Source organism: Pithys albifrons, chromosome 3 (assembly GCF_047495875.1).
Source record: "Pithys albifrons albifrons isolate INPA30051 chromosome 3, PitAlb_v1, whole genome shotgun sequence".
Taxonomy (NCBI): domain Eukaryota; kingdom Metazoa; phylum Chordata; class Aves; order Passeriformes; family Thamnophilidae; genus Pithys; species Pithys albifrons.
Window position 1 is genome coordinate 30745784 of NC_092460.1, and position 15317 is coordinate 30761100.

Here is a 15317-nt window from a genome sequence, read left to right on the forward strand (position 1 = left end):
TGCTCTTTTCATCTGAGCCTCTCAAAACAGAGGGATATTTTGTGTCCCTTGCTATAGGCTGTGTAAACAGAGTCTCTACCATGTGGAGTCAGTTGCAGTGATGTGGATGGTGGTGGCTGTCTGAAACAATTCTGCTGTGTTCCTCAAAGAAAAGTCTGGAGAAAGTTCTGTTGGTTTTGAGTCACGGAATCCTTTTTGTTTCTTCATTTGCTCCTTGAAATTCTTTGAGACACAAAAATAGAACACAGAAATATTTTTCACAAGTCTGAGCATCTGAGCAAAAGCATATTTGAAGACAAAAGTTGACCTGACCAGAAGCTTGACCCCATAAATAATGAGCAACAAGAGATAGGAGCACATCTCAGCAGCGACCTCTTCAGCAAATATTTGGCCTGCTTCTTGTTGGACCTTGCTGTGTATCAGCAAGTCTGAATGATTACCTCAAAAGCAAAAAAAAGTAGTCTCAAGTTTTTAGAAAATTACATCATATAAAGAGTTCAGTCTGTTTAGCTTGCTAAAAATATTATCATCAGGTGATCTGATCAGTCACCTTCAAGCAAATAAAAGCTTTAGGACTAAGGAGCTCTTTACCCTGGTGGAGAATGGCATAAATACTCATGTCCAGAAAGTAAAAGCAATGATTTCATATAAGAAAAATATTCCAACTTGTCAACAATGACACAGACTAACTATGGTGACAAAATATCAAGGAATGGGACAAATTCTCTACCATCTTCCCGGTGGTACCAGAGGCCCTTCTGGAGATACATTTTTCTTAAACTCGTATTCCAAGTGGCACAAGATTATATGGTATGTAGCACATGAGGCCAGATGCTTTATTGATTTGTCCTGGCCTTAATTTCCCTGAGAATTCAGGTTCTGCTTACTCCTGTTATGAAACAGGAGCACACACCAAAGAAGCCACACTGTCAAGGTGAACACCACTGAAGGTCTGTAATCAGAAAGTGCCCCCTCAGCTTCAGATGAGGATTGAGTAAATGCAGGAGGACTCCTCTGGTATTTTCATCCTTAGTCCTGCACCTAAAAGCCAGGTGTTATGATCTGCAGTTTTACCTTCTTTAAGCTGAATTCTGCTACAAGGTGAAATTTCTTGCTTGTGTTGGGGCTGTTGAATTGTTAATTCATAGTTACTGATAACACAAAATTAGAAGCTAAGGGAAAATAACTTGTTTCATATATCAAGCATAAAGAGCTGAGATGTGGTAAGGACAAATACTTCCTATTCTGTCAGTGGCCTTGTGTTCTCTTCAGTGGAACACAGCTAAGCTGACATATAAATATTTTAAACAGCTGTTCATCAGAAAAATGCCTGAGCCGAAATGTGTACTGTTCATGCATGTGTTTTGTTTTCTTGGCAGTATTTGATTTCTGTCATTGCAGAAAAAGCTTTCGGTAGGAGTTTAGACTTTACATTATTCCATTTCTTCTTATTTTTTCCAGTATATCTTATGCAAGGTCAAATTACATGAACTTGTCCCATCTGAAAGTCTCCATGTAATTCAGAAGAGCCAGGCAGATAATATTTGGAGAATCAAGCTCCTGTTCAGGGTTTTTTTTACATTTAACTGCAGTATTTACAAAAGACTGAACAACTGTCAGCTCAAACAAAAACCTGATTGACTCTGAAGAAAATGTCTCTGTGTAGCTTTTGCTCTCTAGAATTAATCAATTAAGTGGTCACAGCTTAATTGCATGAAAAAGACAGAAGACAATGTAATATTTAGCAACATGAAAAGGGGAAGTGCATTCTGAAGAGAGACCTTCATTCCTTTTGATTTGCAGTAAATAACACAGGCTGCAATAGCACAGTTCAAATACAGTCAAGATTTTAAAATGTGTCAAAACCACACTTCTCAGCTAAGGCTACAATACGGGATTTGTACCTTTTTCCTGATGAGCAGCTGTTTTAAATATTTATATGGCAGCTCAGCTGTACTCAAGAGAAAAAGAAAACAAGAAAAATTGAGAGAAACTGAAGTATTTGTCCTTACCACATCTCAGCTCTTTATGTTTGATTTATAAACCGAGGTATTTTCCCGCTGCTTCTGTTTTTATGGTATTGGTATGAATTAAAAATTCAACAGCCCTAACATGAGAGAAAGATTTCACCTTGTTGCAGATAGCAGGACTGCAAACCATTACACTTGGCTTTTAGGTGCTGTGCTGAGACAGAAGGTGCCAGAGGACAACTCCCACCTTGACTCAGTGCTCACCTAAGGCAGAGGAGGTGCTGCTGTTTTCTCCAACACTTTCTAATTACAGACACTGAGCAGTGTCCCGTGTGATTGTGAGCAACACAGTTCACTTGTGTTAGCTTCATTTTATCCATCTGTTTAACAGGTGTAAGCAGATAGTCACTTGGCTTAGATTCAAGATGGTGAAACATCTCTCATTGATCTGAATAGTTTTGGATAAGGCCTCAAGTGAAAGAAGCCTTGAGTGAAAGAAGCATTCAGGAGATGCACTTTTTTTTCCCCCTTCACTATGAATTATGCATGAGTACATTGTGATTGTCTTGATTCTATCCTCTATTTTGAAATTATTCATCTAATTCCTGCAGAATTTTTTTGGTCTGTAGGCTGTTTGCAAGCAGTTCAGAGAATGTCTACTCAAGCAGTTGGTAACTTCCAGGTGGGGCTGGAAAGGCCCTGTCTTCCCCCAGAAATCACAATGGAAGTTGGCAACATAGGATCATGATTCTTACACCTCTTACCTCCCATCTTTAATTCTGTGGAATTTTATATGATTTGTGTTATGCTTCCTTGTGCATACTCCTTAAAAACTGGATGAGAATAGATCTAGTGGAAAACATTGGCTGTGGGCATTTCACTCGAGTTTCTCATACGGTTTTGAGAGAGAGGAGGAAGGGGAGAAAACAGTTGGTTAATTATGGTGGGTTGGCCAACACTAAATGTGCCTTTCCTTGAATGCCAAGGACTTGACCTCAAACACCAATAATCTTTGTTGTACTCAGATGTGCTTGTACACACCTTCCTAAATTCTCCTTCTCAAAAAAACTCCCCCAAACAATAGAAATACAGGTCTTACAGAAGTATAAAAAACCTTGTCCTGAACTCATAAGCTTGTGATAATGAAGCCACAAACTCATAGCTGGGAACTTGAGCTCTATGCCCTGCATGTCCCACCAGCACTTTGGATGCTGAATTATCAAGGGTAAGTTGTTACCTTGCAGGGCTAGGGCATGGAAGAGGGAGCAGAATGAGGTCAAAAGCAAGAAATGAGGAGATTGCCTGGATTTGCTGTGATAACCTTCTGTTCAGGAGGAGATAGAGAGTAACTGAGAGCAAGGGAATGCTTCAAACAGAATTTCAAATGGAAAAACACGTGAAGTCTCTACCTATGAAAAAGCTGAAGTTATTTGTTTGCATCAAGTCTCAGTGAGCTGTTGCAAATTAAAGTGGGATTGGGACCTCTCAGAAAATGTTACAAGAACACTCTGCAGTGAAAATTTTTCTGCAGATGAAACACCTAAAGCTGTTACTATTTCCCCTATCATGTATGCTTATTAGTATACGCTTATTTGTGGATTCAGTCTGCTCTGTCTGAATTAAATAGCCAAATAAATATAAAATTAAATCATGTACTATTAGACCTTTCCATTAAATCCTGGGGCTTGACTCATTTGCATTTTGTTTTGGTTTTATAATGCATGCTTATTTTAATTACTACTGCTGCACTTTATTTGTAATTGTCTGTGCAATGCCCAAGCACCTTGCTAAGTGGATAAGGGAAGCACTTTATTCTATAAGAACATAATTAATCCATTATTATTCATTATATTTTTTTTTTTCTGGAATGGACTGAAAATAATCAGGACTTTCAAAAATACAATACCGACAAATTATCTATGGCAAAATAATTTTAACAGAATTCAGGCTTTCCTTATCTTCACCATTGTTTCCCTCCAGATAACATCTCTCCTAAGGAGAGAAGCAGCAACATTTAATGACCTGAAGATTGGGCTAAACGCCAAAGATGTTTGAAATCAGAGATCTTTGTGTTGTGTGTGTGTGTGGTGTCATCAAGAGTTCCTTCCCCCCTCCCCACCTCGCATACTCTCCCCCTAGCTTCCTGCATGGCCTTGGACAAATCATTTAACCACTGTGTGTCCAGAGTTCCCTTTTTCTGATGGCCACAATCCTGTCATTCACCTTCTACAGAAGGTACTTCACTAATGTGCAGAGCTTTGCAAATGACGTATGCTGGGTATTGTGGCAGCAAAATCAAAGGGGCACAGTGATGGCTGGATAAAAGAGGGGGCGTTTTCCAGCTGTGCAGGGTTCTTTCATTACCAAGCAAAAGAAGACATTCAGTTTCTTCTGATAACCTTGCAGATTCCTCCTGAATGACTACATCATCTTCACTGAATTTTCTTCTTACAGAGGATTACGCAACTCAGCCCTTGAAGTTTTGTAGGAAGATCCCTGCATAGTCTCTCATGTTAGGCACAAAAGCATTCTGCTTCATTTTCTGTCAAAACCTGGAAGGTCAGGACAGGTCTTATAATTTTTGTCCACCAGTCACCACCCCTGCACAGAAAACAGGTCTTCCTGCTGGTCTGCGTATTTTAGCTTACCAATCCATGGCTGTAGGTCTCTGTTTAATTTATGATAAAGATTTATTAGTCCAAATTAGGCTAATGAGGCTGGTCAAGCAAACTAAAGATGCGGAAAGAGTGAGTGGATACATCAGGTCTGGTCTACATAGTAAAAGTCACATCTTCTGACAGGCATTGAAGCATCATGACACAAGAATTCCAAGCTGTTTTCCCCCAATCACCTAAATCAGGATTATTTTTTTCTTTTGAGTTAGTATTTCCTTAAGAATATATGCCACTACCTGTCTGACTTTACCCTGGATAGGCCAGTAGGATGGCTATGACCCTTATTTCTTCATCTCTTTTATCCAGCTGAGAAACAAAGGAACATGATGTCCACTGCAAAGACAGAACTCTGCACAGGACTTGCCTTAAGAGTTAAAACAGCCCCCTCTGTTCTGCCAGATTAGCAATCTGTGCCCAAAATCACTCCTAACAAGGACAAGGTAGCACTGTGTGTGTGTGTGTGTCTGTCTGTCTGTCTGTGTGTCTGTACATACATATATAAGTGAACATATAGCCATGAATGTATTAATGCCAAAAGCACATTATTTCCATTGCTGTCCCTGGACTGTTCCTGTGAGGCAAGACTGAAATGATGCTGTTCAGTTGTGTTTCTGGAAGGAGAAAAGGAGACAGCATGCCAGCACAATCTCCCAAATGATCACTTCCACTCTTCCCCAATTATAGATTAGGTGTTTCCACCTTCCCTGTCTTTCTGCATGTGCCTCTTTTCACATTCCCCTATAACCATCTCTCCCTTTGCTAAATAATGCCAGTTCCTGCTCAGTCAATCTCGTCACAAAACATTAATGACACAGTAGGCAATGAGAGAGAGGAAGGTTTCCCCTGAAGTTTTCCAATAAATTCCTGTGTGTGGGATTCGAATGCTCATACTCCCTAGAGTTCACTCTGGGATCTTCCCCAACACACAGAGGACATATGGCAACATTTCATGATCCCCCAAAGCCATCTCTAAGTGCTTACTTCGGGAACTGTGAATAGCAGTTCTGTTTTAGGAGGACTCTGTGAACAGCTTCTAATTCTGGGGATCCTGTTTGCATCAGTTTACATTCCCAGGGCTATCTGTGAACAGAAAAGACTGGAAATACACCTTTCAGCTCATCTGAGACAGAGATTCTCTTTTGCATTGCTTGCTTCCTCATTTCAGGAAATCCTTGCTACAGTGCAAGTTTCGCTGATCTGAAAAGGCAAAATGGGCTCTACACCCGAAATTCTTTAAAACTGGTTGTTTTGTGTTTTGTGGCCTTGGACATTTTGTATAATCAGTCAAATCTACTGACATGCTTGTCTAAAACCTGACTGCTCGTTACACCTCCTGGATCTTCAGCACCCATAGTGATTGGAAAGTATACTGTATTTTTACCCACTGTGGAAATCATAAAAACTGTTCATGGACCTACACAGGAGTTCCTGAAACTAAGTTTATTACCCTTAGCCAGGTTATTTATTGATGAATGTAATAGAAAGCACACAGATAGTTTATCAGACTCAAGGCTGTAAGTTTGCAAACTCTTTTGGCTGTGGGTAAGGAAGGGCAAAAGAAGCTATTTCTTGAGAAATGAGGAAACCTGCACAGAGTCCAACAGCAAAGGCCCTGCCTGTCAATTCTCTGTTAAAATCCACAGTCCCTACAACCCCCAGCAAAACTCCATAAGCCATAGCTTTCTTCCTAAGAACCTAAAGGACACTAAAGACTCCAAGGAGTGACGAACTTCCAAGGAAGCAGCAGGTTCCTTTATTAACATCCGTTTCTCTCAGAAACTCCTTCTGTCAAGTTCAGATTTAACCACAGGGAAGGGCAGTGAAGCCTGTGAAGGGTCTGGAGCTGAAGTCTGATGAGGAGTGACTGAGGGAGCTGGGGTTGTTCGGCCTGGAGAAAAAGGAGGTTCGAAGGAGACCTTATCCCTCTCCTGAAAGGAGATTGTAGCAGGGTGGGTGTCAGTGGCTTGGCCCAGGCAACCAGTGACAGGGTGAGGGGACGAGCCTCGGGCTGTGCCAGCCGTGGTTTAGGCTGGATATCAGGGAAAACGTCTCCAGTGAGAGTGGGCAAGCCTTGACCAGGCTGCCCAGGGCGGTGTGGGAGTCACGGACACAACCAGACGTGGCACTTAGCGCTGTGCTTTAATGGGCACGGGGCTGCTTCAAGGCTGGACTTGATCTCGGAGGGCTTTCCCAACCATGTCTCTAAAAACGGGGCCGTGACCAACGGAGCAGCCAGAACTAGACACAATTATCCAAGTCACTTTGGGGAAAAAAAACAACCCAAGAAACCACCAAGTCACGCCGGATAAGGAAAGTACACGGGGCAGGAAAGCACAGAAAGAAGGAAAGCACAAGAGGAGAGCGGACGAGGGACTGCGCGGGGGCTCCGCAGCGCAGCGAGGCGGCACCACGGCCCACCTAGGGGCGGCCGGACGGGCGCGGCGGGGGAGCATTTCCCTCGGGAGCACCGGGAAGGACCTCGCGACGGGTCCCCCGGGATGGAGGGGACCCCCAGGGCGCACGGGAACCCGCGGGGCCCACAGGCCTGAAGGGACCCCTCTCCCGCCGGCGCGGCCTCTCCCGCGCGTGCGCGGCGCGGCCGGGGGCGGTCCCGCGCGGTGGCCCCGCCCCTCCCGTCCCGTCCCGCGGGAGCGCGCGCGGCCGCGGCGGCGCGGGATTGCGCGTGTCCGCGCGCGAGGGGCGGGAGCGTCGAGGCGCGCGCCCGCGTCCCGCGCCGCTCTGGCCGGAGCGCCGGCGGGCGGGCGGGCGGAGGGGCCCGCGCCGGGCGGCCGGGCATGGAGAGCCTGCTGGAGAACCCGGTGCGCGCCGTGCTCTACCTGAAGGAGCTCACCGCCATCGTGCAGAACCAGCAGAGCCTCATCCACACCCAGCGCCAGCGCATCGACGAGCTGGAGCGGCGGCTGGACGAGCTGAGCACCGAGAACCGCAGCCTCCGCGGGCAGCAGCAGCAGTCGCCGGCCCCCGCCGAGCCGCCGGCAGCCCCCGCCGAGCCGCCCCAGGGCCCCCCGCCCGAGCAGCCCCCGCCGCCGCCGCCGGACCCGCTTCAGCACCACCAACAGCTCCCGGCGCCGCCGCCGCCGCCCGCGGGCAAAGCGGCACCGGCGGGGCCCGGGCGGGCGGGCGGCCACCAGCATCCCCCGCCGCAGCCGCACCAGCACCCCGGCGAGAAGGACGGCAGGGAGAAGGGCTGCTGCACCGCTCTGCTCCAGCACAAGACCCCCCAGGCCATCGGCAAAGGCGTCCTGAGCCGGAGAGCGGAGTAAGTGCGAAGGGGGCGGGCAGGGCTGGCGGCGGGAGCGGGAGCGTAGCGGGCTCGCTCCGGGCCCGGCTCCAAGAGGGAACTGGGTTATGCCCCCCTGCAGCCTCGCACGGGGAGAGAGGCAGTGTGTGGATGGGCGGGGAATCCCTCCCGCGATGCGTTCTCGGGGAGAGCAGGCAGAGTGCTACGAGGGTTCAGGATGCTGCTTCCCAGGGGCATCAGCCTCCCGGTCCGCCGCGCTCATTTCTATGGACAAGTGTCCGTGGCCCGTTTGGAGACCCTCGGGCTGCTCGCCCGCGGTGCTCACACGGGGCTTCGTGCCTTCGCTATCTATCAGAAATAACTGAGTCCCTGATCGACGAGGAGTGCGGTTTAGCCCAGGCAGGGAGAAGCCTCGCAAAGAACAGGTCACTTCTGTTTGCCTTTATTCGGTGGTATCTGTCAAAAGGATCCGTCATCCCTGGGGTGAGCCGGGGTTTTCCTGCCCGCACTGATGTAAGGGGCACATTATATTGCACGTGATGTGTGTATGTTCATAGAGATACAGATACCGTGCACAGGTTTGACATTTAGGGTTCTTATCGCGCTTGTGTGTGGGTTGCCTTGTTTTTGTTTGGTTTCTCTTTTTCTTTTTGTGAGTGGCACCTGACACTGATCCAGCTCTTCAATAGGACGAAGTATTTTTTGCCGGTCTTTCCTCTTCAGTGAAAAAAGCATGACTGCTAGTACTGAATACCAATAATGATCTGTGTGCAAGCATGTATAGTAAACACGGATGAGCATTCCAGCACTATAGGTGGTGGAAGAGGCTACTACTGAAGAGCAGCATTCTCTTGGATTGTGTATTCAGTATATACCACCAGTTCACCATATGGTAATTACAACTGCAGTCAGTATTGTAATTTCCTTTGTTTAGGCACTTTGAAAGCAGGGGAATGTTTTCTGTTTGAAAACCAGAGTTAGTGAAGTTAGGAGAAGAGACATAGTTTCTGCTGTGTCTTCTTTCATGTAAGAAAGAATCTGAAGTAGTAAAACTGGATCGAAATGTCTTTCCTAGAATGATCTCTATTGCTTTGGTTATAGTAACGTCAAAACAAATGAAGTACACAGCAGACTGTGTAGCCTAAAACATCTTCCTTGTCTCTTTTGATAATTTAAATAAGAGAACCTTTTCTCTCATGTTTGTTTTGAACACAGACGCAGAGCTCCAGCATGGAGCTGGATTTTCAGCTGATGTAAGTGGAGTTACAGCACTTCATAACAGCTAAGCATCTACCATGTGATTTTATGAAAATCACTGAAGATATTATTATTGAAAGAAATACTATTAAAGGAATAAGTACAATCAAGGCATGCTTGAATCCCAAAAGGCAGATTCACACTTCTAAAATACTGCACTGTAAGACTCAATTTTGCAATCACAACTTAAAGGAAGTGAGTGGGCTACTCAGAGTATTAATACAGGTAGTAAGCCTTTGCAAGATCTGGCTCTTATTCATCATGCAATAGCTGGAGTTTAAAAACAAGAAGTAGGGCCAGATCCTGAACTCATGCTGATTGGTGTAAATCCAGAATACCATGGTTTAAGTCCCTGAAGTCAAACCAGTAGCAAACTCATATAAAAATGCATAATCAACCTCATTGTTTTTTCAAGAATGACTCCCTGCAATGAGGGCTCTGTCAGAAGCTTCGTCTCAGCAAGGGCTTTCCTTGCTTCTGAACTGAGTTTCTAACATACGTCATTACACAGACGGAAGAATCAATTTCTATGCATAAGCCTAAATACTTCCTTCTTATCTGAGCTCTTTTTGCAGTGGGGTTTGATTGGGGGAAGAACTGTAGATTTTTTACTTCATGCCAAAATGCACAAAGAGAAGTGCATTAAGAACACAACTGATTGCTGGTATATCATATCATAACGTTTATATTTCAGATAGATAGACAGAGGGATGGATGGAGTCTTTTTGTGGAAAGTCAGGGCTGCTGCTGGGGATAACAGAGCAATCCCTGCAGCGTTCTTCCCTCAGGAAGATTAAAATAGACTGCTTCTGTTTCCTTCTATAGCTTAGGCAAACCAAAATCTTTGTATAGAAAAGGAAATATGAGAGATGCCAAACATTTCTCACTCCAGCAGGTCCTTTTTTTCCCTCCATTGATTGTACATACTGGGTTTCATCCTCTCTTGTCTCTGTAAGAAGAAAATCAAAGATACTGCAGAATCTAACTTACAGGCAACTTGGATGGAGAGTGAGGAGTCTTTTACCACCTACTGACAGGGTGCCCAATATGCCTTATGATTCAGCTCACCAATCTGAGAGTTGTATTTTTGCTTTTATGTGACAGCAGGGGACATACACATTAATACCTGCACCAACCAGGTATCTGCACACTCTTCCTTCCTCCCCTCATCTAAACATGTTTTTCCCTCTGTTATGAAACCTGAAATTCAACATTATTTATTTTTTTCCCTCTTAGACAGGAATATAGGACTGATTGTTCACTACAGAAAATGGCCACTCTAAACAGAACAGAAAGGATATTTTAGCATGTTGGGATGTGGTGGCTGAAAGCAGGGGTTAAAGCAGCACCCAGGCAGTGCCAGTAATTTCCTCTACTTCTCCCAAAACAGGAGGTTCTGGCAGCATGTTTAAGGGTACTTGTGCTGGCCCTTCTCACCCCAGATATAGCCCAGGGATTTTGCTCATTTTGAGTCAGGTTTGAGGGTGTTTTGCAGCCCGGCTCACCTCAAGCTCTGGATGGAAGTGAAGACCTGAGCTTTTGGACACATATGACTAGTCATGTCAGCTGGAACAGTCTTCCACAAGGGATCCATAAGGAAAAACAGCTGAAGCATCAGTCTTATTTTAAAGAAAACTTCAGTCTTATTTTTGTTGGGAGTTTCTTGTTTGTTTCTTGTTTTTTTTTTTAAAAACCAACACCTTTTCTTTCTTTAAAGCCTTTAAAAAAAGCCTGCATTTTAAAGGGAGACAAAACCAAGTCCATGTCTAGAAATGGAAGAATTCCTGAGTTACGCAGAGGCCCCTAATTGTCGCTGCATCTCTGTGTGAGAAAGGTAGTACTGAGCTTACCTATGAAAGGAGAAGAGAGAAAGTCAGAAGATTTTTGCAGAGATCTTCAGCAAGAATTAGGCTGATTATTATTCCGCAGCATCTGTCTCTTTCTACCTTAGGAGGCTATTGCATAAGCACCTCACAGCTTTAAAAACAAAAAAATAAGGTCATTCGTCATGGAATGCTTTCCTTCAGAAATACAGGTTGCCAAATTAGCATAGCTCAGATCACTCTTACTAGGCAGCCTCTTGTCTTAAGGGACCATCCTGAAGTGTCGGCAAATCCTGCGAGTATAAATTTTCATTCCCTTCTTTATCAGAATCCCACCTCCTTGGCCAATCCCCAGTACCCTTCACTGAGTATCAGGGAAATGCCACAGGGTTGAATTTAGCAGATTAAGTCTAAATGACCCAAATCCTGCTGGCTTTTATCAGTGAAACTCTCAGTAGGAGCTCTGTGTATGGAAGAACTTCAGATTCTGAGCCCAGGCATTAGTGGGAAAACTCACTTCAATAAATACAATTAGAATAATAGCTAATAATCCATCATAGCTCCTTCCATCAGAAGACATGCCTGCAATTTACAAACATTCTGTGTTAAAGTGTCATTAAAGTCTTCTTTTAACTATGTCACCCACAGTGAAAACTAGACATAGAAACAGTGTTTGTCTGCCATGACATAATGAATCTAAGTTCTGCCTTTAAATTATTAGCCTGTGTTTGCTCTACAAGGTATCCTCTCATGCAAAACAAACTCTTAGAGCTCTTGGAAGAATTTTTGTAAAACCACATTTTCCCAGAGGTCTTAAAGCTCATTTTGGGTTTGCATTGGATTGGAAACTACTTTATTTTAGTTTATTTTCTATTGGTCTAGGATAGAATTTTTAATCTTAGTAAAGAGGGAAGCTTTAAAAGACAATGTTAAAGTCACTTAGTTGCCATTGCCATCTGAGACTGTTTGTTGTTTTTTTTTTAATTTCAAAAGCTCAATTATGTAATGTTAAAATGAAGATATTGCATATGCAGAGGTGCTGTTTTCCATAATTTTTCTTTTTAACTATGCATTGATGTTCTATTCTATGGATTATCTCCAGGGTAAAGGCATTAGAAAAAATCCCACTGATTTCAATGGATACTCACAATAACTGTAAATATTATGGTTTACTATTAACATATTTTGCTGTATTTGCGCATTGCACCAGCACAAAACCCCCACAACAATTAAAAAAAAAGACCAGAACAACTCTGAATGTCTCACATATCCCGGATATCTATTCCTTTCACTTTGGGCGCACAAGGAATGCTGCTTTTGCCCTCTGCTTTCATTTTTTCAGATTTCCTCCAGCGTGTTTCAGGGTTTAGCTCCCTTGAGCTTTCACACACCAGAAATAGTTGCGTTGGTGCTGCCCTGGGTTCTGCAGATCCCTGCTAGCGATGTACTGTCTCAGCATCAGGAGTTATTTGGAGTCGAGCGCTGTAAGCGAGTTTCAAACAACAGAGGTCTGCTTTGGCATAGCTACACAGATGCTAAAGTCCTGCTTAGATGGTTTTGAAATAAAGGGCATAATGAGAGGAAAACAGAAAATAGACTCTCTGTGACTACGTCCTATTTAAAGATATGTCCATGGGGTTCCATTCACATTGTAATCAGCTAAGACACACTTCATAACACGAACACACCTGCATCGTATCTACATCAGGACCTGTAAAACCCCAGGCAGCGGAATGTGGAGTTAATGAATCACAACAATATTTTAAAAATAACAGACGAAGTGAGAGAAGGAAAAGGACTCATCTTAGGAAGGGTTCAGAATGTAGTTCTAGTTCTATAAAATTGCTGAGTAAGGACGGTGTGAGGATTTCCACCCACAGGGATAGCACTTAGCTATGATGCTGTGTAAAGTCCCAGCCAGAGCAGCACAGTGTCAAGGCTGAAATTACTAGTGGGAAATCTCCTTGACAGTATAGGAGCATCAGGAAGTAGTATCAAGGAAGGAATCTGTGTGAAACAATGCCTAGCAGTGCTTTGGACAGATACCTCCTGTGTATCTGTGTCCTGAGCCCAGTTAGAGCAGTACTGGGAATAACAAAGACTCATAACAATCATCTAACAAGAGGAGCCAAGGGCTGAAAGTAACAGCAAGAAAGGTGAATTTTAAAATACTTAAATAAGAAGGGATTGAAATACATTATTATTTTTTATATATATAAAAAATGTTGACATTTTTATGACACTCAGCTATATCTCCTGTTGCAACCAGGCTGCTCTTCTGTATTGGCCCATTTGGTGTCACTTCCCAGGCAGCTCCAAGGTAAGGCTGTACTAGAAGACTTTAGAAGCAATGGACTCACATGGCAGTGCTGTTAGCCTTCAAAAAAATTCACACCTGGCTGTTTGGAAGAGATATTAATGAGAAAATGTCCCAAATGAGTAGGTGTTAAGAATACCCTTGATAATTCCTGTCAGGGCTTCATTGCCAGGTGACTCTTGGCCTGGCTGTCCCATTCTTTGCAGCACAAATGGTGGGAAAGGGCACCCGTTGTTCTGAGATTATACTTCCATATCCTTAATTAAATTATATGGAATATACAGTTTAGACATGGTTCATACAATTTATGGCTGCATAATGTGACTACTTACATGAGGTAACTCTACACATTCCTACCTATGCCATACTTGAAATTATTTGCACTTTTAGTCAGTCAGAGAAATCCAGCCTTGGGATACTCGTCTAGTCCTTAAATATTGCCAGACCAGAGCCTGCCAGCTAGAAGTTGGGTCTTTTATTAATTATAGTGTCTACCTGCTCATTAAAAAAAATTCACATAATAAAAACATCTACAATTCTGCAAACAAAAATACCTCTACACAAACCTATATATTAGATTGTAGAAATTTCTGTTTTATTTTTTTTCTTTCTGCCTTGGAAAGCAAGTTGAAACATAAAAAAGAACTACTGACTCTATACTATAATTTTTCTATATGTAAGTTTAATTCATCTTCTGCTTTCCTATTATTTTCCCTATAACATGCCATGTCAAGCTGCTTCTTTTCTTCTTTCTTTCCTAGGTCAGCAGTGGTTGATTTTTCTTTTTCCATTCTCTGTTATGAAACCGTTTGTTGTTTGTCCCTTAGGAAAACATTATAGAAGGCCGGAAATCATTCTCTGTTTAACAGATGGAAAATATTTCATTTGTTATAAAATTACCTGTAGCCTGTGATTGTTACTTGGTCCACATTCTATTGAACCATGTAAGAGCAAATGGGAAAAAAGAAAAGAGTCATTTATGAAGGCAGAGCCTGAAATGTGAACATTTTCCCTTTTGTTTCCTAATTTTTGAAAAATAATAGATATCTTTTTCCCCTCAAAGAGCTGTATCTTGAAACATAGTATTATTCTTATATATTGGATATTGTTGTATTCTGGATTTTGTAATTTCATTTTGTTAAGCCCTAGGTGAGAAAATGAGAGTCTTGACTATTGAATTTGATCTGCCCAGTGGCTCTGTTTAAGATCTCAGTTAGAGCATTGGACTAACAGTCCTAAGATAAAGCTTTAATTCCTCCTAAATTTATTTTTAACAGACCTGTGATGCTGGACAGACCCTTTCATGTCTGTATATTTTAAGATCTGTAGCAAAGCAGTTGGAGATCTGTTGTTACAGACAAGAGTGGGCAAGTAGATCAGGAATGATCCTGTTCCTAAATTCCAGCACAGGAAGCAGCCTCAAGCTCCTGTCCTTGCTTGCAAAGAGTACAGCAAGGCAATATGTATATTTGCACATAGAAAAGAGAATGTATTTGCATGAGCTTTTGTCTACAGTGTCTCAGAGCCAAGTTGAAACAGCACCTAGTTTCTGTGCTTTTTACATACAGAAAAGCAAATCATCTGCTGGAGGAAATCAGTGCATCTTTACTGACGTCAGTACAGCCATGACAATTTACTTCACCTGAGGATCTGCACCAGATTTTGTGTATCTGTCCTCACACGCAAATACACATCCATCCACTGATGTAAATGAGTGTTGATAATAGCAATGGATAGCAATTCACAGAGATAACAGTGAGCAATGAGAAAACCATTAAGCAACATTCTGATGCCTTGTGTAATAGGTTTGTAATGTTTTCTTATGGTGTTTCAATATAAGGTGGTAGGAGTTCTGTTGCTGCAGGGTTATTTGCTCTGTTTGATAATGTTTTTTTCTTTTCTCTGTTCTTTGCATGCACAGTCTGCTTCTCACACAGGTATTATTGTATTCTTTTTATTGCTTTTGCTAAGATTATGCTCATTGATCAGGTGTTATTTTCATGTAGTCTGAAG

General features: G+C 43.1%; 1 protein-coding gene across 4 annotated transcripts in view; it reads left to right on the plus strand.

Moving 5' to 3' along the window:
- Positions 1-7401: 7401 nt before the first annotated feature.
- Positions 7402-15317, plus strand: part of IQSEC3 (IQ motif and Sec7 domain ArfGEF 3) — a 103458-nt gene continuing 95542 nt past the window's right edge. For all 4 annotated transcript variants that reach the window (XM_071551214.1, XM_071551217.1, XM_071551216.1 and 1 more), the window contains exon 1: positions 7402-7925. In XM_071551214.1, coding sequence (XP_071407315.1) covers positions 7441-7925 — 485 coding nt within the window. In that variant the 5' untranslated portion in view covers positions 7402-7440. The remainder of the gene's footprint in view (positions 7926-15317) is intronic.